Source organism: Mytilus edulis, chromosome 8 (assembly GCF_963676685.1).
Source record: "Mytilus edulis chromosome 8, xbMytEdul2.2, whole genome shotgun sequence".
In the NCBI taxonomy this organism is placed as follows: domain Eukaryota; kingdom Metazoa; phylum Mollusca; class Bivalvia; order Mytilida; family Mytilidae; genus Mytilus; species Mytilus edulis.
Genome location: NC_092351.1, coordinates 6,087,682 through 6,115,469, shown reverse-complemented (window position 1 = coordinate 6,115,469; position 27,788 = coordinate 6,087,682). Strand labels below are relative to the sequence as shown.

The window sequence follows — 27,788 nt, the reverse complement described above, 5'->3', positions numbered from 1 at the left end:
TAACTCTTTTAATATTGATTGGATTGATATTTATCTGTGAAATTTAAGTTTTTTTACATTTTTCATTTCGATATCGTTTTTGAAAAACATGTCTTTTGATGTCTTACATTTTATAAATCTTCAGCATAAACTGTGATCCATTACTATCTGTCTTTCGAAATAGTAGGCCTATTCATATATTATTGTTAAAATTGAAACATTTATACTTGTTTTTGTGTTTTATTAAAATATCTTAATTTACAAATTACTTGTCTAAAATTTAAAAAAAAATCAATGTGCATAGCTTATTTCATCGCCGGACACAAAGTTGTCTCATGCCAATAAAATATCTATATAATTTCCCCGGTCGCTATTTTTCTTCCCCGGGCGCTAATTTTTTCCCCCGGGCGCTATTTCTTTTCTCCGGGCGCTATTTTTTCTTCCCCAGGCGCTTTTTCTTTTCCCCGGGCACTTTTTCTTCACCCGGGCGCTCCCAGGCGCAATTTAGTAGCACCCTCATGTAATGTGTATTTATCATTGTTTATCATGTTTATAGATGATTGGTTTATGTTTTCTTGTTATGTGGATGATTTCACAATTTTCTGGGTTAAAGGACATAAGCCATCCTTGCTCCCATTGTTCCCGTCAATCTTATTAAAAACCTATCTCTCATAGCTCCCGTTTTCTGATTTGTCGCTTGATGCGACATATCAGAAAACGAAAGCGATGAGAGATCTAGATCGATTTAATTTTTTAATAGATTGTGTTCCCGTTTATGTAGGTCTGATTGAAGAATTGTTAGATACACAATAGTGTCATCTGCTCATAAGTGGGGCAAGTTATCCAACCTTATTTCAATGGGATTTAACCTTTTTCATAAGTCGGGCGAGTTGGTGAAAAAGTTGTGCGATTAGGTGTGGGTCGAATTGCCAACGGGGCGATTTGTTATGGATTCTTATAAATACGCATGCGCACTATGAGAGAAATATCACTGCATTGAAAACGAAAGTAAAGAACAATTTTTCGTACTAGATGGTAATACAAAGGTGAAATTAACAATGCATTAGTCAGTTCTATACCTTTATCCAATTTTTAACTTGATGCTCTTTCAAAAGACTATAAAAAAGAAACATGTCACCTCCTCTTTATGCTGATCGTGCGAAACAACTTCCTTCTTGCAATCTTCAGATCTTGGCTTTTAGAAAAGTTCCCAGCAGTAACTATACACTGTCACTGAGGATATGTTAGCATATTCCAGCTCATTTAAGAATTGATGTCCAGTCATTGAGGTCCTATACTGTCATATTGCAAGTGTGAGCAATTAAATTGTGTCCTTAGGTTTTTATAGATAGACATTTGTCTTGTTAGCAATCATTATCGTCATGTCATATGTTTTCGTATGTCATATGTTTTCGTATCAACCACATTTAGTCGGTTTCGACTGTATACGCGTATATTGTGGTGTGTTTTTCGGTTTCTATATTTAGAACAACAACACCACTACAACTTGACATATTTAAAACATATTCAACATCGCTTTTTAAAGACGTTAGAACAAATTAAATAAAATTGACTTATTTAGCCATTTTTATTTAATGTCAAAAATATGCATCACTAGAATAGTTGTAGAAAACAATTCTGAAGTGTTAAAACAAGGTTCAGATATGTTTTTTGCAAGTCAGACACTGGATCTTCAAGACATATGACTGTCATGTGTTTTTTTGGCCGTTTTAATTACAAACCAGCGAGTTAAAATTAGCAGGGTTCTTATATAAAATGGTTGTTCAAAATCTAATTATTCAATTTTTCATTGACAATTTTTTTTATACATCCTTGATACATGAAGATGAACACAGTCTTAACTTTTTATATTTAATCCTAAATTTTGAAAACTGCATTTTTATTTTAGAAAAAATAATGTATTTTGTACAAACCAGGTGCCAATCTGAAATTAATCAAAATCTAAAAATTTCAGCACACGAAACACCAACGTAAAACTATTTACTAGTAATTTTTAGTACTGAAAAGTATTTAATAACTTTTTTTATGATTCAAGCCAACACCAGAACCACGACTTTAGAAAATATTGATTTCCGGATTTTGTAGTCATTTCCTGTCTGTGTACTGATCCAATTTTTATTTCATACGAAAACATATGACGCCGTTTGTTTGACATACAAAAATCGCAAAGTAATCGGAAACAGTAAAAAATGGTAGTAAGCATTGACAAAAAAACTAGATACCTAAAATCAATCTACAGGACATGCTTTTTAAATTTGAGTAAACACCTGAATAAAAACTCAACAGTGAAAACCGTAAGCAGTGAAAATTGTTATTAGTACGAAAACACATTACACGATGATAAATTGTTTCAAGTCAATATGGATATTAATCAGCAGATAGAAACAGTGGCGGATCTAGGGGGAGCGTTCCAGGGTTGGAACCCCCTTTTTTTGTTGATCTATGCATTTGAATGGGGACATATAGTTGGACCCCCCCCCCTCCCTCAGTAATGTTCAGCAAAGTAAGATCTACAAATAAGTCAACATGACCAAAATATTCAGTTGACCCTTTAAGCATGTTAAGGAGTTATTGCCCTTTTTAGTCAATTTTTAACAATTTTTCATAGATTTTTGTAATCTTTTACAAATTACAATTTTGACAAAGTAGAATACTGACTGTGTAACTACTGGGCTAAGTTCATTATGGATAGAGATAACTGTAAGCAGCAAGAATTTCAGTAAAGTAAGATCTTCAAACACATCACCATCACCAAAAGGCAATGTTGTCATGAATCCATCTGTGTCCTTTGTCTAAGACGGACGTACATGTATTATGGTATACCGTTGTCCGTCCATCTGTTGTCCACACTTTGGACAATTACTAAAAAATGCTTCCACCAACTTTTATCAAACTTTGTTGAATTGTTTATATCTATTGACTTAAGCTCCCTTTTGATTTTTATAAATTTCAGATTTTATGTTTCCATGTTATGAAGCTTTATCCTTAAAGTCATATGAAAAGAGTGGCTGGTGAAAAATAATGTTATCCAATTCTTGAACCAATGCATGTATATATCATACACTTAGTCTTCTGTGCACAATTTTATCATTTTTTAAGTTAAGATATTGTATAATTGTCAATTTTATTTCTCTCTGTCTGTTATGATTTAACAAATATGGTAGTTCATAAATTGCTGTGTTTTGTAGCCGAAGTTTACCAATTGTCACCTTGTAGTAAACAATCAACAAAAAGCATGGATATTGAGCACACGTTTAACATATATACAATCAGATAATTGTTTATTTTATTGACAGATTCATGCGTATTGCAATCACCAGATTTTTACGAGTCGGGTCATGCTAAGGTCACTTGCATATATACGGAAAATATATCGGTGAATTGCTTCCTGGAAGCAAGCAATTAAAATAAAGTTAACTTCTTTTGAATGTGGACAAATTAAAGATTTTTCTTCAGAAAAAAGTATATGGCCATAAGTTTGATATTAAAAATATCCATTTAGTTATAAATATCATATGCCTCATTTTTTTTTTATTTGAGGTTTCATATGACTTTTAAAAAAGATGGATTTTCCAGTTTAGGGTCATTACTCAAAAATGCTTCCATCATCTTTAATGAAACTTTGGTGAATTTTTTATATCTATTGATGTAAATATAAGCTCCCTTTCGATTTTTGTAAGTTTCAGATTTTACTTTTGCAGTGATCTGGAAGGATTTTTTCACTATGGGCCCAGGGCCCTTCAAAAATAAATTCAATGGGCCATTTAAAAAAATAATGGGCCATTTTGTCAAATGAGTGGGCCATTTGAATTGACTACTGTAAAAAAAATTAAAAAAGTATCAGTATAGTACGGCAAAGAGGTGGTGGTACTTGTTCCTGTGATTTTGTAATTTCAATTTCAATAAATATACAATAAATTCTTCCAAACCGGACAATATTATATTTAAGATAACATTTATTTACAATGATTAAACTGGTACCGTTGCCTTGTTCATGTTCATGTTTTTTTTGTACATTAAATTTGGGTCTCCGTCGATACCAAACTTATTCCAGACGTTCCATATCAGAGGACATTTCTGGCATTTCCTCTGCACTTTTTGTATTATTATTACTTCATCACGATGACAAGAATGACAGTAGAGAGTATCACTAATTGATAGAACAAAACAACAATTCACTGAATTCATGTTTACAAAATGTCAAAACAAGCCAAAGACCAAAATATGACAAGGACAGTTAAGGGCCTTTTATGGAGACAAAAACTTTATTCATAAAAAGGCTTTGGGGTTTTTCAATCGAAATGATAGCAAGCTAAACTAACTTAAAAGATTATAATTAGAGATAAATCTCGTCTGTACTAGCCAAATTTCACAAATTTCACAAATTTTAAAGTTGTTTATAAAAAATTATATCATGAATGATGGTTAGGCCAGGATTTTTTAATTTGATGGTTTACGGATCCACCGACCCGATTTTGCCGATTTCCAGAATAAAAATAAAATTGACTTTTCATGCTTTTTTATTCCCACCGACCCTAAGAAATGCATTATCCCTGAAAAATAATTAAAATAATTTTTTTTTATGAAATGAAATGCATTAATCACTAACAAAATTGATAACACTTGCTGTTGTGAAAAAATAAAACTTCCAGTTTACGTTTTTAAATATAGACAAATCAATTATCATAATAACTGACCTTGAAATGTCGTTTGCACAAATAATTTTGCGGAACGGAACTTGTGTTTAAAACCAATTACACAATAAGTTCGTTTCCCTTATTTGTCATCAGTCCGTAAGATGCATCATCTCATAGAAATAGACTTGTCCAAATGTGGATGGGTTGAAGGCATCAAGTTGAAGTATTGGATATTAACAAATCATTTGGAATTTTCTTGTTTCATAGATAATAAAAAAATTATCGTCCATTTGGATAAAAAACGGGAATGCGAGACAACAGATTGACCCGATAATCTCGTTTTTCCAATGGACGAGTCTATTAGGTTTTTGACACGTGTGTTGAAACTTATTTTCGTACGACGTTTTTTCATTTTTTTTCTTTATCAGTTTTCGTGCTTGAAGATCATTATTCACCAAGATTTTTGGAATTGATTAAGAGCTACGCGAATCTATTTTTCTTGTTTCTGAAATGACGATTTAATTTCATCTTTGTCCGTGCACCCCCCCTTTTTTTACTGTAACTTATTAGACAATGTCATGCTATGTTTATAACAGCTGAGCAGTAATATTTCATTGAACTAAAATTTAAGAAATGATGATAAAATGGCATAACAAACATATTGTTAGAAAGGTGAAGTATATATTGATTTTGCATATTTTTCTGTCTTCAAAGATGACTTTTTTTCTTTTTTTTTCCCGACCGACCGACCCGACTTTTTCATGGGGAAAATCCGTAAACCAACAAATTAAAAAACCATGGCCTTAATTACGTTTTTTGGGTAATAAGTTAAACTACATGGTTCTATTATTACCATAGGAAAACACCCGAGACGTTAAACCCCATGGTTCTATTACAATAGGAAAACACCCGAGACGTCCCAAAAATATATAGGTGCTTCTTTCATTGTGTACACACACATGGCGGTACAGACTCAACACGATCGGAAATCCATTCGACGATATCTAAACGTTTCAAAACAAAGTGAAAAAAGATCGTGTGCCACGTGGGCGCTTGCATTTTTCACTCTATGCGCCATTTCCGGTCGATATGTGCTATAGGCGCAGGGCGCACGTCCTTCCCGATCACTGGTTATGAATTTTTATGCTTAAAAAAGGGGGGATTATCCAGTTTTCGGACAATCACTCTTAAACACTTTCACAAAATTTTATAAAACTTTGGTGACTTGTTTATATCTATCATGTCTATTGACTTAATAAATATAAGCTTTCTTTAAAAATTAAAAGAAAATGAACAACTATATGTCACTTACCGTATGGCCTTCAACAATGAGCAAGCCCATACCACAGTCAGCTATAAAAGACCCTGAAATGACAAATGTAAAACAATTCAAATGAGAAAACTAACAGCCTAATTAATGTGCCAAAAAAATAGTCATTGAAAGCATAAAGACAAGCTAAAAGGGCAACAGGCGTATCATGCGCTTATAGCGCAGCTCTTTATTTGCATTTACTCTGAAGCCTTCATTCTCTTTAAGATATTCATAAATAGTTTTACAGAATAAAATAAAACATATTTTTTTAAGTTATTGCCTTTGGATAGATAAAATATGCAGTGATATATGCAACACACGGGACATTTGTTTATTAATCAACAATCAATCAATATTTACATATTTATATAGAGACATGCATATGAACATGTAATAATGAATAACATTTTTGTTTTACAGATAAAAATTTGAACAGACTACTGTGATGGCTGGAGCAGGAAATAAGTTATTTTGTGCTGCTATAGACTTCGGTACAACTTATTCAGGTTATGCCTTTAGTTCTAAGGATGACTATACGAAGGAACCAACCAAAATCAATACAAATGTTTGGACAGGATCTAAACTAATGTCATTAAAAGCACCTACAGCAGTCCTTTTAGATTCAAGTCAAGAATTTGTAGCGTTTGGATATGAGGCTGAGAATATGTACTCTGAACTGGTATCTGAGGGTGAACATGAAGATTATTATTATTTTCATAGATTTAAAATGCTTCTCCATGAAAGGGTAAGTATAGAGTTAGGTAAAATATAGTAAAAAGTTATCTCTTTCATCATGTTCCTTTTTCCTCAATACTGTAATTTCCCCTGAAGTTTGATGTTTTCCCATCAACTGCTGTATTTATCAATATGGCATAGAACAAAATTGAACCTTAGATGCTTTGTAATATATTTTGAAATTTTTTATGTAATATTATCATGGATTATCCCTTTCATGTAGATTTTCATATGATGAAGACATAATCTCTCAATCAGATGATCAGTTTAATGGAAGTCTTGAGCTTTCTATAATTCTTTAAATTCTCTACCCAAACATTTGTCATTTATTCTCATAAGCTTACATGTATGTTAAAATCATAGTTGACATTTTTATACGCCCGGGACGGGACATATTATGGTATACCGTTGTCCGTCCGTCCGTCTGTCCGTCCGTCTGTCCGTCCGTCCGTCTGTCCGTCCGTCGTCCACACTTCGGACAATAACTCAAAAACACTTTCACCAATTTCCAAGAAACTTTGGTGAATTGTTTATATCTATTGACGTAAGCTCCCTTTCGTTTTTTTTTAATTTCAGATTTTAAGTTTTGGATTTATGGGGCTTTATTCATAAAAAAGGGGGGATTTTCAACTCTTCGGACAATAACTCAAAAAGGCTTTCACCAATGTCCATGAAACTTTGGTGAATTGTTTATATCTATTGACGTAAGCTCCCTTTCGTTTTTTTTTAATTTCAGATTTTAAGTTTTGGATTTATGGGGCTTTATTTATAAAAAAGGGGGGATTTTCAACACTTCGGACAATAACTCAAAAAGGCTTTCACCAATGTCCATGAAACTTTGATGAATTGTTTATATCTATTGATGTAAGCTCCCTTTCGTTTTTTTTTAATTTCAGATTTTAAGTTTTGGATTTATGGGGCTTTATTCATAAAAAAAGGGGGATTTTTAACACTTCGGACAATAACTCAAAAAGGCTTTCACCAATGTCCATGAAACTTTGGTGAATTGTTTATATCTATTGATGTAAGCTCCGTTTCAATTTTTATTAATTTCAGATTTTAAGTTTTGGATTTATGGGGCTTTATTCATAAAAAAAGGGGGATTTTTAACACTTCGGACAATAACTCAAAAAGGCTTTCATCAATGTCCATGAAACTTTGGTGAATTTTTTATATCTATTGACATAAGCTCCCTTTCAATTTTTATTAATTTCAGATTTTAAGTTTTGGATTTATGGGGCTTTATTCATAAAAAAAGGGGGATTTTTAACACTTCGGACAATAACTCAAAAAGGCTTTCACCAATGTCCATGAAACTTTGGTGAATTGTTTATATCTATTGATGTAAGCTCCCTTTCAATTTTTATTAATTTCAGATTTTAAGTTTTGGATTTATGGGGCTTTATTCATAAAAAAAGGGGGATTTTTAACACTTCGGACAATAACTCAAAAAGGCTTTCAACAATGTCCATGAAACTTTGGTGAATTGTTTATATCTATTGATGTAAGCTCCCTTTCAACTTTTATAAATTTCAGATTTTACATTTCCGTGTTATGAATTTTTATGCTTAAAAAAGGGGGGATTTTCCAATTTTGGGACAATACATTTAAAGCATAAAATACAAGTTAAAAGAGCAACGGGCGTATCGTGCGCTAAAGGGCAGCCCTTTATTTAACTAAGGCAAAAAACATGGTAGCCACATCATGGCTAAAAATAGAACAAAGGGGTAAAATGCAATTTTTGACTCATATCTCAAAAACCAAAGCAATTAGAACAAATCTGACCAAATTTAAGTGTTCAATGGGTGAAGTTCTAGATCAGCCTGAAGTTTTGAGTTGAATCTGATAATTATATATAGAAAGATGTGGTGTGAGTGCCAATGAGACAACTCTCCATCCAAATAACAATTTTAAAAAAGTAAACCATTGTTGGGTTGCTGCCACTAAATTGGTAATTTTAAGGAAATTTTGCAGTTTTTGGTTATAATCATGATTACCGGGTATCTTGAATATAATTAATGACAAAGATAAACTGTGAACAGCAAAAATGTTCAGCAAGGTAAGATCTACAAATAAGTTCCAACCAAACTTAAGCTGAATGATCCTAAGGGTATTTAGAATATATTTTGTGTTTTATTTTCTGTTTCGTAAAACACCTGGCCACCATCTGACCATGGCTAAAAATAGATTGTAAGGGAAAAATGCACTATTTGAATTAAGTGTTTTATCCTTCATTGATTTTGTGATGTCGTCCCTTAGTCATTATTAGTTTGCTTACTTTAAAAAATCTTCTCCTTTGAAACTGCTGAATCAATTTCAGCCAAACTTGGTCAGAAGAGTTTTAGAGTATCAAGTATCATGAGTATACATTTTATATTTTATTTTCTTGTAAGTCAAAAAACATGTAGCCACTATGGCTAGAATGGAACATAAGGGTAAAATGCTTTTCTTTGATTTTGAACATTGTTGAAGAAAATATGACAAATACAAAGAACATTTCAAAAGAAGTTTTATGTCATTCATTAATATATATATATATTTTGAAAAACAAAAATAATCATTAATTTTCTGGCTGTGGTGTTTTTCAGAGAATCACAAGAGATATAAAGATAAAGGATGAGCTTGATAAAGAAATGGAAGCTTTGACAGTGTTTCATTATGCAATTCAGTATCTGAAGGATCATTTATTCAAGAGTGTATCGGATAAAATTAAAGGTATCCAGGAGAATGATTTACACTATGTCTTAACAGTACCTGCCATATGGGAAGACTCTGCCAAACAGTTTATGAGAGAAGCTGCTACTAAGGTTTGTTATACATATATGTTTTAATTCACATTCAGGAGTTAAAATATTTTGTTTGAAATCATCTGGTCCAGGACCATTTGTAACTGAGATTCTACTCATGCCTAAATCTGTATATATGTAACACTGTAATCATACATCCATAGGTTAAAGAATGATTTCCAAACAGTGTCAATCAATAAGATTGTTAGTTATGTGTTTTAAAAAATACTACATTCAAGTGTCAACTGAGTGTGATAAAATCAAACTTCACATTATTAATATGATTAACAAATGACACAGCTACAAATTAACAAAAATTGACACATTTGTTTCCAAAAGCAAAAAATAAAAATGTTAATGCTGTTCTCTGGTATTCCAGTCTAATCATTGCTAATAAGTGAAGAAAAGGATGACCTCTGTCTATAACCTATCAAAGATGAATAATTGAAAAGTAAAACCTGAATTGTCAACAAAACTAGATTTAACTTTGAAATAAATTAAATGCTAAATTAAACTGTAGTTTCCATTATAATCAATGGAAATGCACATATCATTATTTAATGCCTTGAAGTACATTTCATTGGGTACATGTATATTGTCTAATAGTGGAGTGACCAAGCCAACAATTTTTCAACTTTAATGGACCACCCTACCTGCAGGCTAAATTATGACTTTTTGGAAAAAGAAATGTTTATTCTTTAATTTTTGCCTGGTTGTAGAACTTCAACTTGATTTGAAAATAATGAAACCACCATATGCACATTTTAAAAGAAATTCAGACGAGCAACAATAAGAAAATAGAAGATGGAACAACTGACTCCCATTTCATTTTTAGGCAGTTAAGCTGCCTTATGCAAGCACCCTAGATTTGTGTTCTATCCAATAAATGCTGAAATATGTGCCATTGTTATTATCTAGCTGGATGTTATGTTATTCATAACTAATTGGACAGTTTTTTCATACTTTTAATTTTTGATTACAAACAATATGATCAGAAAAACCTTAAATGATCGTCAATTTATCCAAAAGTTTTGAAGTTGCACATAGGAAGTAGGGCACTTAGGAATCTTTTTGTTGTTTATTATCCCCATAGATTTTGGCTAAGCTGTCAAAGAACAAATGTATGAAATGTTTAATCGCCGAAAATTTCTAAAGACAAGTAGTTTAGATTTCCCAAATGGCAAAAGTCGTAGGAATATTGTTTGTCATCAATACGTAGTCAACTACGTCAGTAGTCTTAAAATAAGTTCCACTGTTCATGCTGTTGGCGGCAATTTTAAATTATAAGACGAAATTTTTGTATCTTTTCAATTTGGAGGTAGGGGTTCAATTAGAGTTTTGCAGTCGGACTTTCGACTTGGTTACTAGCTACGCTCGACATGCACGACTTGAGAGGAAATAAAAAAATAACTTTGCAAACCTTTTTACCAAAGTCTCCTAATAAACGATCCCAAAACTTGTTTTTAGCATTATATTATTCATGACAGCGATGTTCATTTTGTTCAACCGCTAGCTTTATACAGAAAATCGCCGACAAATAATGTGTCAATTCAAGTAAAATCGTATCTGACAAAAACAACATTGAAAACAAAATGGCTGACGTGAGAAGAAAATTCTAATATCGGATCCGATTCCGGAAGCAGATATGGGTAATTCCGGGTTTTGGCGATTTTTGAACTTTGAAAATCAGACAGATGACAAAATATATCTTTGTAAATAAATATAAACACTAGAATTGAAAACCAAAAGATATATGTATAAGAATGAAAAAATAGAAAATATTTTGTACTGAAAATGTGAAATCTTATTATATTTCAAATTTGAGATCAATTCTTTGAAAAATGAAAAAGTTATTAGCATTTTTCATTTGGTCCTGTCATTCGGTCCAGTCATTAGTGTAACCTGAGAAACGTACAATTAAATACAATGATGATGAAGTAGAGCAGAATATAATGGTGCAATAGTGCCAGCGTTCTGAAGATCCATAGGTATCCATAGGAAACTCAAAATTACTTTTTGACAATTTTTAATGTCAAAATCCAATACAATGTGAGTCTTTGTGACAGCTGGGAACAGTATATCTAACAATTTATATGGTCCTGGTGATTTTTTTCTTTATCAGTAATAAATGTTGGTAAAGCAAGTTAGATGCTTTTAAAGTGTAAACATATTACTAAATGGGTATTTTTTTTCTCAATTTTGATGGGTCAGTTAAAATAGCTGGAAGTTTCTTATTTTACACATATAGCATGTATAGTGCAACTAGATTATATGATACCTGAATGTAAGCAAATGATATGTATGTGGAGTCCTTTGAGGCACTCTACCCCCTCCTGTTTGATAACTTTGAAACGGATGAGATCCCCACCTCTCAACCATATACATTCATGTATGGGACTATATAACTAATCAAATGAAATATAGGTGAAGTCCCTAGGGTCACCCACTACCTTCTGCTTCAGAACTTGGAAACAGTCGAGATCCTCACCCCTCAACCATATTTATTCATGTATGGGACAATATAACCAATCAAATGAAATACAGAGGGAGTCCCTGGGGTCACCCCACCACTCCTGTTTGGGAACTTTGAAACAGTCAAGATCCCCACCCCTAAACCATATATATTCATGTATGGGACAATATAATAAATCAAATGAAATATAGGAGGAGTCCCTGTGGGTCATCCCACCCCTCCTGTTTGAGAACTTGGAAACGGTCGAGATCCCCACCCATAAACCATACATTTTCCATATATATTCATGTATGGGACAATATAACAAATCATATGAAATATAGGTGGAGGTCGTGGGGCCACTCTACCCCTTCCTGTTTGAGAATTTGAAAACGGTTGAGATCCCCTCCATAAACCATATATATTTATGTATTGGACAATATAACAAATCAAATGATTTATAGGGGGAGTCCCTAGGGTCACTGCACCCTCATGTTTGAGAACTTGGAAACAGTCGAGATCCTCACCATGTAACCATATATACTCATGTATGGGACTAAATAACAAATCAAATAAAATATAGGGGAAGTCCCTGCAGTCACCCCACCCCTCCTGTTGTTTTAGAACTTGGAAACAGTCGAGATCCTAACCTTAAATTAAACCATATATTTTCATGTATGGGACAAAAGAACAAATCAAATGAAATATAGATAGAGTCCTAAGGGTCACCCTACCCAATCCTGTTTGAAAACTTGGAAACAGATGAGATCCCCACCCCTCAACCATATATATTCATGTATTGGACAATATAACAAATCAAATGAAATATAGGGGAAGTCACTGGAGTCCCCCACCCCTAAACCATATATATTCATGTATGGGACAATATAAAAAATCAAATGAAAAATAGGGGTAGTCCCTAGGGTCACTCACAACCTCTTGTGTGTGTTTTGAGAACTTTTAAAAGATTGAGATACCAAGTCCTAAACCATATTCATTCCTGTTTGTCATTTCAAAAAGATTGAATGACATACAAGGTCAATCTCATAGGCGTCACATATGCATATCACTTCGCTAGACCTAACACCTGTCATTTTATTCCAAACTTCATGGACTTGGGTTGAAGGTGGGAGTCATTTACATTTACTATGGACAGGTCAGTCAGACCTCACTATTGATCCCTGTAGTAGTAAACATTTGTCTGATTTGTGTCTCATAACTTTTGTACTGTAGAACACAAACTCAGTTTTCTTTCCAGGGAAGCAAGTCCATTCATACTTTTACAAGCTCGTACTAAAGTCAACTTGAAAAACTAGCAGTCAACTAATACGAACAATTACGATCAACTAGAAGAACTGCAATCATTGTGAATTTGTACCACTGCTGACTCAAGACTCATGACCATGAAAAAAAAATATACTTGATATATACGTTGCTATTGAAAACCTTGATAAAATATGAATTATTTGCCTTAATGAATAATTCATTAAATGAACATAAATGTATAATAATATATGAATGTTTAATGTTTGTTCTTTTAAATCTTTAAAAAAAAATTGAATCAACATTGCCACAGTTTTCATAATTATGTTTGCCTTGGTTTTTGGTTAACTGCCTACAGTGCTTACAGCGCTTTGATTTTTTTACGTCGCATGTACTGCTATAGAGATATATTTCTGAATTTTACGGCTTTTATAAAAAGAATAGAAGTCAATTTGGTTTTATGCTTTGATGTAATATTTATTGCCAGTCACAAATTTTTCACAAGGCAATTAAATCAAATGAGTTTTATGATGGACTTAAGTTTCAGCGTATATTCTAGCTCAATGAACTTTTTAGGTTTTGTGTGCCTTTGTCTTACAAAAGCACACATGGACCCCTTAGAAAGAGTGGTTATACGGGGTATTTTAACAAAAAAAAGGCATGACAACTTTCAAAAACCTGACATCAGTCATCATTTTCATTGTCGTCTTCTTCCAATATTGCTTGGTGAGTTAAATAATTTCTACAACCATCAGACCCTTCACATGAACAAATATTGGTATACGCAGATTTCTGTTGGTTGCATACACAATTGTTATTTGCAAGCTGTTTTCCCTTGTCCGTATACATACAAACAAGGTCCTGAAGGAAATCAACTGACATAGGTCCCTGAAAGAAAACCGAGAGCAAACCGTTTTTACCCTCTTACCAACCAGAGTCTTTGGAAAGTGGGATTGAAGAATTGCACTTGGAATGTGCTGGAAAAACGTGTTTTCACATGGAGGAATTTTCACAAGACTGGCATCCTTTGTGGCAGCAAACTCCACCCTTAGCTTGCTAATATGATCATGAAGAAACCTAAACTTTCCCTTCGGATCATACAATGGGGCGATAAATGCACTTCCAATGTTAACGGCGATTCCAGATCTCCCGTTTGAAAACTTATCTAAAGAGAGTATCACCAGCCAGTATTCAGCACTTCGGTGTTGACATTAATATCTATTATATGGTCATTTGTATGATTTACCGTTTGCAAAAGTAATAGTTATTCGAAATACTAAGGATTTTCTTATCCCAGGCACAGACTACTTTAGCCGTGTTTAGCACAACTTTTGGGAATTTTTGTCCTCAAAGCTCTTCAACTTTATAATGTTTATACTTGTGTGGCTTTCTACATATTTTGATCTGAGCGTCGCTGATGAGTCTTATGTAGACGAAACGCACGTCTGGCGTATTTAATTATAAGGCTGGTACATTTGATAAATATTGTCATAAATTGGAAGATTCAAAGCATTATTTCCACATGGTACCATCATCATGGAACAGAGCAAAAGGTATGGGACCAATAGTATATGCCAATATTCTGACTACAGTCACATTCCCACGAACATTAGCAAGAACTATAAAGCACGACGAACTAATTTTACAGGGTTTAATATGTGCCTTAACAAAGTCACCTGATTTACACTTGAGTTTTGAGGTCTTAATCGTATCATCAAAAGTATTGAGAGGACACCACGACATAGGACTGTAGAAGACATGGGCTTCAGACTCATTAGATCAGCCTTCCACAAAAGATTTAACCATCTGGTTTTCACGTTCAAGAGATTTAAGAAGAGAATCAATCATTTTATTGAGGCTTTCAGCCTGTAGAAATATTTATCAATGGCTAAGGATGATTGGCAACGTTAAATGGATCAGTCATATTTGAATGCATAAACCGGTACCCTATGAAATCAGAGACATTCTTCTTGTTTCGTGTCATTGCCGTTTGCTTATTTTCTTCGTGTTCAATTTCTGCATCTGTGGTTAATCCCGATCGTGACCTCATTTCAGAACTGAAATGTGCAGGGATGTGTCTTGTAAGCATCCATCGAAGTAAAGCAGGTGTTTTCCTTGTCAATCCTATGATGCATCTACATCCTTTAGAATCCTTAATAATAGTTTATCTGTAGCCATATCACTCCAGATACTATTTAAGGCTCCATGTTTATGTCTGATTGAAAACTCACCTGACTTAAAGACAGATTTTACCATTTCAGACAGATTCAACATATCCAATATGTAGGCCAGTGTCCACCTAGCATAGGTCGTCCGATTGGTAATGAAAAAGCATCGCAACATTGCAGCAACCATTTGCAAATGTAAAAGCCACAACCCATTTCGTTCAGCCCTAATGTTCTGTAACAATATCTCAACTGCACAAAGAAACATATCCCAAAATACGAAGGTTGGTGATAGATAGTTAACAAGAATGTATTCTGAATTCTTCAAAAAATGGCAGGTTATTTAAAATTTGAAAAAAAACCTATTCAATACCTTCAGCGCTTCTGGGTGTTTCAGCAAATGAACTGTGACAGTCAAAGAATGCCTTCCATACATTTGGTTCAATATTAATTAAACGATTTTCGTCTTTACACCAATTGAAGAATGCTTTTAAGATAAACAAAATAGCTACGAGAGCTTACCTAATATACCAAAGTTATTCCTCGAACACGTCTGGTATAAACTATTTTACATTTGGGCAACAGCATACAATCAATTGTCAAATGTTTGCACAGCATATTGTTGACAGGCACGTTTTGACATATCTAAACATTGTTTCATAGTTGTAAATACTATTGCCATGTCTCTAGGCTTGGCATATATAACTGGAGCATAGGCTACAGATGAAATTTCAGATTGAGCCTTTTGTAAGAACGGGTCCAAAATGAAAATGGAATCGAATCTTAAGTTTTGTCTCCAAATACCAAAGACAGGACAGATATGTTTCCGTTTACGGGCCATTTCAAAAAAAATGAAGCTTTTTACTTTTTGTGGTATAATTTTAAATTAGTTAAGTTTAGAATTATAACACAGGTGTTATAAAATGCAGGATAGTCAGGGCTAGCTGCATGCCAAGTTTCATGAAGATATCTCAAACCACTGCAGAGAAATGTTTTAAAAACAGGCCATTTTTGTCAGGAGTGTGACGCTTTTAGCGTGACATTTAAAAAAATAGAAATTTTTAAAGTAGAATTGAAAAAGGTGGATCGTTTTTATGCTATACTGAAATATTTCTGGTAGTTGCTACATTATTAGTCTTAAATATTTTTGTAATTTTGTCCAATAAAATTTTAAGATAAGTAATCACTGACCTTTATTGTGAAGGTATGTACAAAAAATAAAGTCTTTCAAAAAATGACACTTTTAAAACTAAAGCTTCCTTGTAACCATGTTTTAAAGTCCAATAATGCCAGTATGGGAAATAAGTTTGTATTGGTATATTAGCACTATAATTAAGGGTATGTTGGTGCTCTAAATCACACATTTTATTGTTTTAATGGACACCAAAGAGAGGCACCCAAAAATGTCAGGAGTGTGACAACTGTCTTTAAACATCTACCAAAGAATACATAGGACTTAAATATTTTCTTCTTCTTTATTTTTCAGAAGTGACTATTCCAAAGAGAAGAAAAAAAATTATTACAACTGTGATATGTTTATATCATAGATGTGGGAGTGCATTATATATGTCAGGAGTGTGACACTTTTTTTAAAGCGTTTTCTGTCAATTCATAATTTCACAAGGACAAGTTCAACAAGTTTCTTTGTGTTAGAAATGTTAAAACCAAGTTATATTCCTATCATTTACCTCTTAAAAGTGTAATCTATCATAATTGTTTTGACACAATAAGTTTTAATTGGTCATTTTTCTATTTTTTGTGCACAGTAATGCAAATTTATCAAAGGAAATAAGTGTGTACAACTATGATATTATAAAGGAAAGTGAGGAAATGAATTTTGTACAAAATAGAACAATTATTTTGATTTAAAATGGTATATTTAAAGATGTTTCAATGATTAACCATTTAGATGTAATTCGTCACACTCCTGACATGAATTTAACGATATAAGAAAAATATTAAGATCAGCTTTATTTTTAGGACAGATATTTGAAAGACAGCTAGTAAAATAAAGAAACTTTTGGTAAATCTTCCATTCCTTAAAACATCCACTATACTTGCTGACATAAGCCAGGCAAAATTCTCTAGAAGAAATGATTCAAAGAAGGAGACTTGGAAAGAGAGAACCCCCAAATACTGGCTGAATCTGAAATTAAAAAATGATCAGAGGAAGTTGGACAATCTTAAACAAAATGAAAAACTACAAAACCAAGCTAACAAAAAAAGGCTTAAAGAAAGAAGAACTTTGAATTCCAAATTTGATAAACAATATAAAGAAAAACAAAGGCAGTGGCAGAGAAACAGTAGAAAAAAAGGAAGAAAGATAAAAAAGAAGTTGGGTTGAATATATATATAGAATCGAACAAAAACAGCTCAGATTCAAATGAGAACAGATCTGTGACTGTGTCAGATTCCAGATCTACAGTGAGAAAACCTGCACAACACACAAGAAAACAATTGCCACAAAACAAAAATGCTTGGACGAGTACTTTGAAACACATCATTAAAAATGCTACACCCAGAAGAAAGGGCCTTCTCGAAGAGATCATTTATAAGCATTTTTGTTTTGTGGCAATTGTTTTCTTGTGTGTTGTGCAGGTTTTCTCACTGTAGATCTGGAATCTGACACAGTCACAGATCTGTTCTCATTTGAATTTTTGAGCTGTTTTTGTTCGATTCTAAGTCCTTATTCAACCCAACTTCTTTTTTATCAATCTTCCTTTTTTTCTACTGTTTCTCTGCCACTGCCTTTGTTTTTCTTTATATTGTTTATCAAATTTGGGATTCAAAGTTCTTCTTTCTTTAAGCCTTTTTTTGTTAGCTTGGTTTTATAAGTTTTTATTTTAAGAAGTTCCAACTTCCTCTGATCATTTTTTAATTTCAGATTCAGCCAGTATTTGCGGGTCCTCTCTTTCGAAGTCTCTTTCTTTGAATCATTTCTTCTAGAAAATTTTGCCCTGCTAATTTCAGCAAATCTAGTAAATGTTTTAAGGAATGGAAGTTTTACCAAGAGTTTCTTCATTTTACTAGCTGTCTTTCAATTATCTGTCCTAAAAATAAAGCTAATTTTCATATTTTTCTTAAATTGTTAAATTCATGTCAGGAGTGTGACGAATTACATCTAAATGGTTAATCCTTGAAACTTCTTTAAATATTCCATTTTAAATCAAAATGATTGTTCTTTTTTGCACAAAATTCATTTCCTCACTTTCCTATATGATATTATAGTTGTACACACTTATTTCCTTTGATAAATTTGCATTACTGTGCACAAAAAATAAAAAAAATTACAAATTAAAACTCATTGTGCCAAAACAATCATGATAAATAACACATTTAAGAGGTACATGATAGGAATATAACTTGGTTTCAACATTTCTAACACAAAGAAACTTGTGGGACTTGTCCTTGTGAAATTATGAATTGACAGAAAATGTCTTAAAAAAAGTGTCACACTCCTGACATATATAATGCACTCCCACATTTATGATATAAACATATATATCACAGTTGTAATAATTTTTTTTCTTCTCTTTGGAATAGTCACTTCTGAAAAATAAAGAAGAAGAAAATATTTAAGTCCTATGTATTCTTTGGTAGATGTTTAAAGACAGTTGTCACACTCCTGACATTTTTGGGTGCCTTTCTGTGTATTTTTTTTAAATGGCCCTAAAAAGAAAGTCCTGTTCTATGGCAAAAGATGTCAGTAATTGAAATCAATAATATAGCAATGTGTTAAGTGAATTTTTGTGCAAGTTTAAAGCATTTTTCAATCTTTGTAACATATGTCAGGAGTGTGACAAAATACTGAAAATAGAAGGCTTTTTCTACATACAATTACATAAAAACGGTACAATGAAATGACATTTTTATTTTTCCAAATGATCACAAAAACTCAGGGCTTTCAAAGTTTACTATTTTAACTGAAATATATTAAGATTCTTTTTATTGGCAAAAACTTCAATCACTAGTTATTATTATTTTTTTTAAATTAAGCTATTCAATTTGATTGTTATTATATGATTTAGCAGAAAAGATGGAAATTTTGGTTTTAAAATTTTTCTTATTCTATTGACTTTCATTTGGAAAAGGTTTGAGCGATGTTTTCTTGACTGTTTTATTACCAAACTTGTTTATAAGTAGTATGGTTTCTGTTCAAATGTTTTGAGATGTATGTTATTAAATTTTAAGATTATTCAATGTGTCTGTTTCGTTCTGCTTGAAACTTTGGAATTATAAAATTTAAAGTATCGGTAACAGGATAAGACAAAAAGAAATGAAAAATATTGAGTTTGAAATTGGACCCCCTATGTCACACTTTTGCTTCATTTTTTTTAAAATGGCCCTTACCATGAAACAAGTCACAATCTTCCCATTAACATTAGAATAACGAGGAGGTCCATGCCGTTCTGTTGGCTTGTCGAAAGTTTAACATGCCAAATGATTGGTGTTCGAATCATTCAACGTCAAAGATCTTAACCTTTATGGAACTCATGTTGCCGTTTAATGATTCGTTTTGATACTGAAATACAACTGTAGTCATGAAGTAAAATGTATTTTTACCATCGATTGTTACAGCATTTAAGTCAATATTTTCTGCTCCATCCTGTATATTACGACCACCTTTTCTTAATAGATCAATACCATTAATAAGTACATAAAATATGTCTTGGATCTGTTTTTTAACAAATTTGCTAAACAAGTCCGATATCTACGTACTTCACAATAGGATGCACAAAAACCATAAGAGCTGGGATTTTCAATAAAAATTTTAGAGCCAAACTCATGGTGTAATTGTAATGCCTAAGCAAGATGAAATGGGGTTAACAGGTTTATGTTTAAAGCAATTCTGCATTCTGTTATTGCCAGGACTTTTCGCAGTTTGTCGACAGGAAGTTTAGAAACATTTCTACTACTTTTCAACGAACATCAGAATAATGAGGAGGTCCAGATCATTTTCCTTGAACTATATAATGCAAAGCTAAAAATCCTAATTAAAGTTAATTTATAAGAAATACTGACTTGGAATGGCTTCGAAACTTTTCAATTGGAAGTTTAAAACATTTTAATTCGGAAAATCAAGAAATTATCAATGTAATCTAAATTTACAAATGTTGTAAGGCCAAATAAAAAAGTATGTGTGGTTCCAGTTACATCTAAAAAAAAGTTAGGGTAGGTAGGTTGGGATTTTTTTTTATTTTATGTTTTTTTATTACATTGAGTCTATGGGAGCAACATTCTGAAATTTAACAGTGCTTAATGAAAAATGACAATAAAATCTTTAGGGTAGGCTATTTTTAAGCCGAAAAAGTAGGGACGGTAGGGTTACTGGAACCACACATATATTTTTATTTGGCCTAACCACTTCGTAAAAATAATACAGAGTGTGTTTTCGCTAAACTGAGTGAAAATGGACAAAATTTAGAAAAAAAATCAACTTCATACTTTATTTGGCCTTTTTAACTTCTTTGGATTCGAGAGTCACTGATGAGTCTTTTTTAGACGAAACACGCGTCTTGGGTACATACAAAATTTAATCCTGGTATCTATGATGAGTTTACTATACTATTTATGTACATTTTAAGTACATGAAAGTTAGAGTACAAAAAATGTACATAACCTTTGACAGGTCTTCATACAGTTATTTTATTAGTACTTTTAACTTCAGAATAATGAAAGAAACTGTAAACTGAAAAATGTTCAGCAATACAAGGTCAACAAAAAAGAGATTTCTTTAAGTATTGCCTGTGTCGGTGAATGCAAGACAATGGGATTATAATCCTGGGGTGGTTGTTGCAACTGCCTAAACTTTTGTCTTTAGCTTAATATTTCATCAGGTAAAATACCTGCATGCTTCATATCTTGTATTCAGATAGGTTCATCTGTTGCATGGTGACTGCATTTTCATAAAACATTAAAAATATTAAGTTTGTGTAATACTTGTAGTTAAACCTTCAACATGATAAGGAAAAAAGGTGAGACATTTCACTCTTTTTATTACCAAGTTATATGAATACTGCATTACTCTAAAACAACTTATTTTGGCAGATACTTTATTTTGAATTTAGCCCTTAATAACCATTTCACAGCAATTTAATTTTTCGATTTTCGAATTTGCTTGATGTAGATAAATAAGGAAAGCCACAAGTTTTACATATTTGCAACAATATATATTTTACCTTATTTTATTCTTGCTAAAAAAAAAATCGACCACAAAAGTTAGTTTACAGTAAGCAGACATGATATCCGCTAGAGACCAAATAATATAGATGTTAGGAACTATTATAGATCACCTACCTGCTATCTACAATGAGCTAAACACAGATTCCTTATCTACTTAAGATGTGAAAAAAAGGAAAACAATTGAAAAGAAAACACTAGCAACAATATTAATGTCCAAAACAACAAATGAAAAAAAAAAATATGATGAACATAACTTTTATATTTTTGTTTGTTTATATATTGACAGGCTGGTATAAAAAGCGGCCAGTTGAGTATTGCTTTAGAGCCAGAAGCAGCTTCTATATACTGCCAGCACCTTAAGACTGATAGACAGGATGCTAAAGAAAAAAATGCTTTTGCACAGACAATTAAAGCAGGAATGAAGTACATGGTAGTTGACCTTGGAGGTAAATAAGTTTGACATTTGATAGGGGAGGTAATGAAATTAGTGACTTTATAGTCATCCTTACCTGTATTTGGGAGACCTCTTCTTTCTTATAAGATTTTAAAAGTATGTTGCAAATTTGCATGAAAAAAGCTGATACATGTACAAATCAGGATATACCTGGTTTCTATAAAGTTAAACTTAGGTAAAATATTTAGAAAGCTGTGAAAATTTGGTTGAACAGATAGGGATTTTTGATTTGTGGTCTGACAACTTTATGTTCAAAATAGGAATTTCTTTTAATTTCATACTCAGGGTTATGAAACAAAACAATTTTTTTTATCAATTTAGTCAAAACAATGTTTACCTTTAAAATAAAGTTGTTCAGGTGTACATGCTGTACATAAACAAATGAATAAGATGTGGTCATTTTCATTCTGTATTAAATATCTAGTATTTGCTTACTGTAAATTCAGAAATTGTTGCGTGCATTTTTTATTGCGATCTTATGATTTTAGACACTAATGCGATTTTAATATTTGCAACATAAAAAAAAATCCTGTTTAATTCATATAAAATATTTCAAAATGCAAGTTTAAATTATTTGGATTATAACCCTGTCACATTTTTCGCAATAATAAAAACATCAAAATAATTTCTTAATTTACAGTAATTATCTTAAATCCCGTAATTAGATTGATTGATCGTTGCTTAATGTCCAGCCCCACTAATTAAAAGTAAACAAGCATTAACAGATGTGATAAAACAGCTAAGGGCAAGGATTTAAACTTTATCCCATTGTCAGATAATTAGAGTATTACACAATCAGGAAACAATTTTAACAGAAATGCTGATAATTTAATTTTTGAAAAGGCTTCTATTTAGAATACTTTCTAGACAAAGGCGTCACCCAAAGAAGTGAAAAGAGGGCATGGCATCTATCCATCAAAACATGCTTGGGGGAAACACTCAAATTCTAACTTTTTAGAAAAATGGCTTGAAGGACCTACAGTACATGTTCTAGAAATAAGATTATATAACAGTTACCTTGTCAGTCTGTCGTATTGTCCATCTGTTTGACCAACAAATACTTTTTGTCACACTTTTCTCAAGAACTACTGAACCAGAATAACTCTGTATTTGGTCATGAGCTTGACATTGATAAATTGTAACATTTGAGGCCTTTTCAGATCTGTCAGACACCTTGCTTCCTACTCACCAAGCATGGTTGTTTTACTTTTTAGCCTTGTTCTAAGTGATTCAAGTTGTTTATCATACATGAATGCAAGTTGTTGCATTATTGATTTACATTTTAAAAGGAAAAATAATTTTAAACATAATTGTAGATGATGTTCATTTCAACAATTTTATTGGTACATATCATCTTCAGTTATTTATTAATAACGTCATATCATTGATTTGCAGGTGGCACTGCCGATATTACAGTACATCAAAGATATGGAGATGGTTCACTTAAGGAAGTTGTTCCTGCCAGTGGTGGTCCCTGGGGTGGAAAATCTATAGATGAAGCTTTCCATAGCTTTCTTAAACGAATTTGTGGACCCAAAGTTATGGAAGAATTAAGAAAAACTGAACTGGAAGACTTTATTGATTTATTTAGAGAATTTGAAACCAAAAAAAGGTCAATTCGTGTAGATCAAACTAACAAAGTAGTCGTTACATTGCCTGTTGCCTTAATTGATTTAGTTAAAAGCCATAGGGGTAAAATGGAGACAGCTCTTGAGCAATCACCGTATGGTCAGGCAGTTTCCTACAGCAAGCAAAAGTTACATATTTCCCCAGATACATTTAGAGATTTATTCAAATCTACAACTGAAGCCTTAATAAAACATCTAGAAAGAATGTTTCGTGATGACAAGTTATCAGATCTAGAAAATCTTATTATGGTGGGAGGATTTTCTGAATGTGAGCTTATACAGCATAGAATGAAAGAAAAATTTGGAAAACATAAAAAGATAATTATTCCTGAAGAAGCAGGTCTTGCTGTACTTAAAGGAGCAGTTTTATATGGTCACCAACCAAAGGCTATCAGTGCTAGAGTACTGCGTCGTACTTATGGTATCCAGAGCTGGCCGGAATGGGATCCTCAAATGCACCCAGAATCAAAGAAAGTCAATCTTGGTGGTGTTAATCGATGCAAGGATGTATTCTTTAAATATGTCCAGGTCGGTCAGCAAGTGGAGACTGGACATGAAGAGTCCCAGGTATTCCAAGCTTTGAAACCCGATGAAAGAACCCTAGAGTGCACAATCTACGTATCAACAGACCCTAACCCACGATATGTTACAGATCCAAGCTGTCAGAGACTAGGTAACCTAATCATTCCTCTGCCAGAAATCAGAGCTGGACAAACATTAGAGATAGAAGAGACGATGGTATTTGGTGACACTGAACTTTTAGTCCGAGCTAGAGACTTACACACCGGACGAGTTGTTGAGACGCAGTTTGATTTGTTATAGAGTGCTGAACTAGATAATCATTTACTAAGTGATTCATTGTACTTTGGTATGCATACTGCACATTTTTTTTTAGTATTTTGTAAGACATATTTTCCTTTCTTACTTGGTATGGACTTTTATCATATAAAACAAAGGAATCAAATGCATTAGTGCCATGTGATATCTATATATATAGAGATATCTGTATTCTGTAATACATCAAATGGTAAATTTTGTTAAATGTTTCCATTTCCCTAAATTTTTGCATGCAGCAATTTTTATATAACAGGTATCGATTGACAATTAAATTATCATGCATTGAGTTTATAAGTGGATGCCTGCACATCTTCAAATACTATACTTTACTTTCATTTCTTAAAGGATGAAAATCACCATTAAATCAATTATATTAAAAATCATTTGCAAAATCAACTTCACTAGCACATTTTCAGACCATAAATCATGGAATTGATGCCCTTAAATTTTAAGCCTCATTCATCAAAATAGTAGTCATAGAACAAAATATTAATTTACATGTTTTCCCAATTATATCATTTCTGATCTGTATTGATTGTAACAGAGTTAATAAGGATTTATTTTATAAACAATGTCTCATGTCTATATGTTTTAGTCACAGGAGGTAACATTTGCCCATGGTATTCTTATAAATTTGTAGACTTTCATTAATATTTAAGAAAACAGTTCAGAAAGAATAGTCTCAGATAGTTTTGTGATCTATGTTTTATCAGTTCAAAAAATTCAAAGAAATTTTTAATTGTGCACAGATATAAAAGTTGATCAATGTTAACCATTCAATCAATCTAGGGCTGTTACTGGATGTGGTGGGTCTTGTTATTAATTTATATTTATTGATAAAACTTGTTAGTTGTATTTTTATTATGGAGAAAAACACACCTATCAGCACAACATGATTCTTATTTGTTTTTTCTGTGATAAACTATTAATGAAGAAGAGTAGATTAAATATATTTAATACAATATATTTACTTTTTTGATGCATGTGTATCACAAGACAGGATTTTTATCACTTTTGAAGTTGCTTTCATCAAGATCACCACATTCAACAATTTTGAAATCATATTATTTGCATTTCTTAAGTTCTTTTATCTTGTTGAGTCCCCTTTTGAAAAAGTGAGCCTCATTTTAGTAGTATTCTAATTTTCTTCATCTTGTTCTACCTTTTCTTTCTCCTAGATATAGTTCTCATCAAATTTTGCCAAGACTTTTTTATTCTGGCCAGAACAGAAGTAGATACTGATCATAAAGTTTAGTTCCCAGTTTCTTCTGGTTTAGATAGATGCATTAATATGATGCCTTTATGTTCTTTCTATATGTAGGGAGAGGGCTACACTTTCTAACATTACAGAACCCTTGCAGCAACTATGAGGGTCTAGACGTGGCTTGTTATAATGTTAAAGTCTGTTCCTGTCCAACAAACCCTCATTTCCAGTGGCACTTCAAATTTCCTGTCATTTATTTAGGATTAAGGTAAATCCAGAAATGCAGTTTGTACTCCTGAACTTAATAATTGGTTTTAATCATGCTAATGTTCTTTTTAATATGAATGAAATTATTGCCATTGGATGCTATAGGCAAGCAACTTTCATTAAGATTATCCATTATAAAATTATGTCATTACATTTGTAGTAATCTAACGATAAAACTTTTAGTAAATAAAATGTTTGTATCAGTTTTAGCATGTTGTTCTTATACCTACAAATATATATTGTAATATGAAGTAATGTTTATTTGATTTATATTATCATTTATTTTTCTTTAGGCCAAACGTTTCTAGTATAAGTACTTTGAAACATATGTTAAAGTAGTTAGAAAAATGCAATGAACCATATTAGATTTGACTTAATTATGATATTGATTTGTAATAGATGATGAGAATGATGTACAATGTCAGATTTTACAAAGTCCTCTTGTGTAGAGCATATTTCATTTTATAGGCCATTTTATGTATTTTAGCATAGAGCTTCATATGTAACTAATACAGATTGACAACAAATTCTTTGTACAACTCGACAAATTACAGACTAAAATTAGAACAACTTAAAATAATAAGGACTGAGCATTTTGGAAAACTAATGAAAAAAAACCCACACAACATATCATTTATCATTCCTTGTTATACCTGTTCTTGCTTATGTATATGACCATTTGTGGCAACCCTTTTCTATTGTTCTAAAGTTGTTATCGCTCTCGCTTACGTATTTGCTTCTCAGATGGTCCGTTGTTCCTTCATTTTGGACTCACCTTATTCTTTAGTCAGATATTCTTATCATTTTATCCTGTAACTTTACCAGAAATGTATGAAACTTTGGGGCCAATTGGAACTTACCATGGTCACAATCATCTTCAGGGTATGACACTGCCTGCAAACCAACATGTATGGCTTACATGGATAAAAATAAAAATGAAGGGTAAAATGCTAGTTTGGTATTTGCCCTTAAATAACTAATTTTACCAATTTGTTTCATTCATGCCTTTTATCTTATAAGATATAGTAGATAGAAGCTTTAATTGCAAAAAAAAAAAAAAAAAAAAATAACGAGCAAGACGATACGGATAAGCCAACTTGTCGCAAATTGTCAGTTGACTTCATTTTTGAGTAATCGCCTTTTAGTGACGATTTTGTCTTGCTTGCAAAGAAAGTGACATAATGACAACTATAGAAATTACTGCTGCAAAATAAATGATATAAATAAAGAATTATGTTTCTAATAATAGAAGACCTGGATGTTCACTAGGGCCCATACTTTGTATGCAACTGTATCCTGTTTTTACAGATTAATCTGTCATGTCCATTATACTTGACCTCATTTTCATGATTTTTTTCCAGTCATGTGTGATGCTCATTTGATATGAGTGAATGGATAACTATATTCGGTAAATAAAATCCTTGCAAGGTCTATATTTCTGTAAGGAAAAGTTCCCTGATCCCGACCTCATTTTATGCATTTCTATTCACGATAATGTTATGGTTATTATAATAAGTCTGAGTCTCGGATACCTTAATCACTTAGTCAACTATATTTCCTATACTGTATGGAATGATCGTAAGGTGTAAAAAGTAAAAAAAAATAAAAAAATACGAACACCATAGAAATCCAAAAACGGAAAATCCCTTATCAAATGACAAAAATCAATGCCTCAAACACATCAAACGAATGAAAAACAAAATGTTATATTCCGGACTAGGTACAGGCAATTCCTTTGTGTAAAAAAAAGGTCCGACTGGCAGTTTTTATCTAACCTTGACCTCATTTTTTATTGTTCATTGGTTGATGTTAAGATTTTATGTTTTGGTCTGTTTGTCAGCTACTGTAAGCAATAGGACCATCAA

At 32.2% G+C, this 27,788-nt stretch overlaps 1 protein-coding gene across 3 annotated transcripts; it reads left to right on the top strand.

Moving 5' to 3' along the window:
• The first annotated feature begins 933 nt into the window (after positions 1-933).
• Positions 934-26,132, top strand: LOC139484679 (heat shock 70 kDa protein 12A-like). Of its 3 annotated transcripts, none has more exons than XM_071268538.1 (5): positions 934-1,025; positions 6,370-6,694; positions 9,273-9,491; positions 21,820-21,979; positions 23,383-26,132. In XM_071268538.1, exons 2-5 carry the CDS (start codon positions 6,395-6,397, stop codon positions 24,435-24,437), a joined length of 1,734 nt encoding a protein of 577 aa, XP_071124639.1. In that variant the 5' UTR covers positions 934-1,025; positions 6,370-6,394; the 3' UTR covers positions 24,438-26,132. The 3 variants fall into 3 exon arrangements, with proteins under 3 accessions (XP_071124639.1, XP_071124641.1, XP_071124640.1); XM_071268540.1 differs by having other exon boundaries at positions 947-1,014; XM_071268539.1 differs by lacking the exon at positions 934-1,025 and adding an exon at positions 1,116-1,292.
• The last annotated feature ends 1,656 nt before the right edge of the window (positions 26,133-27,788 follow it).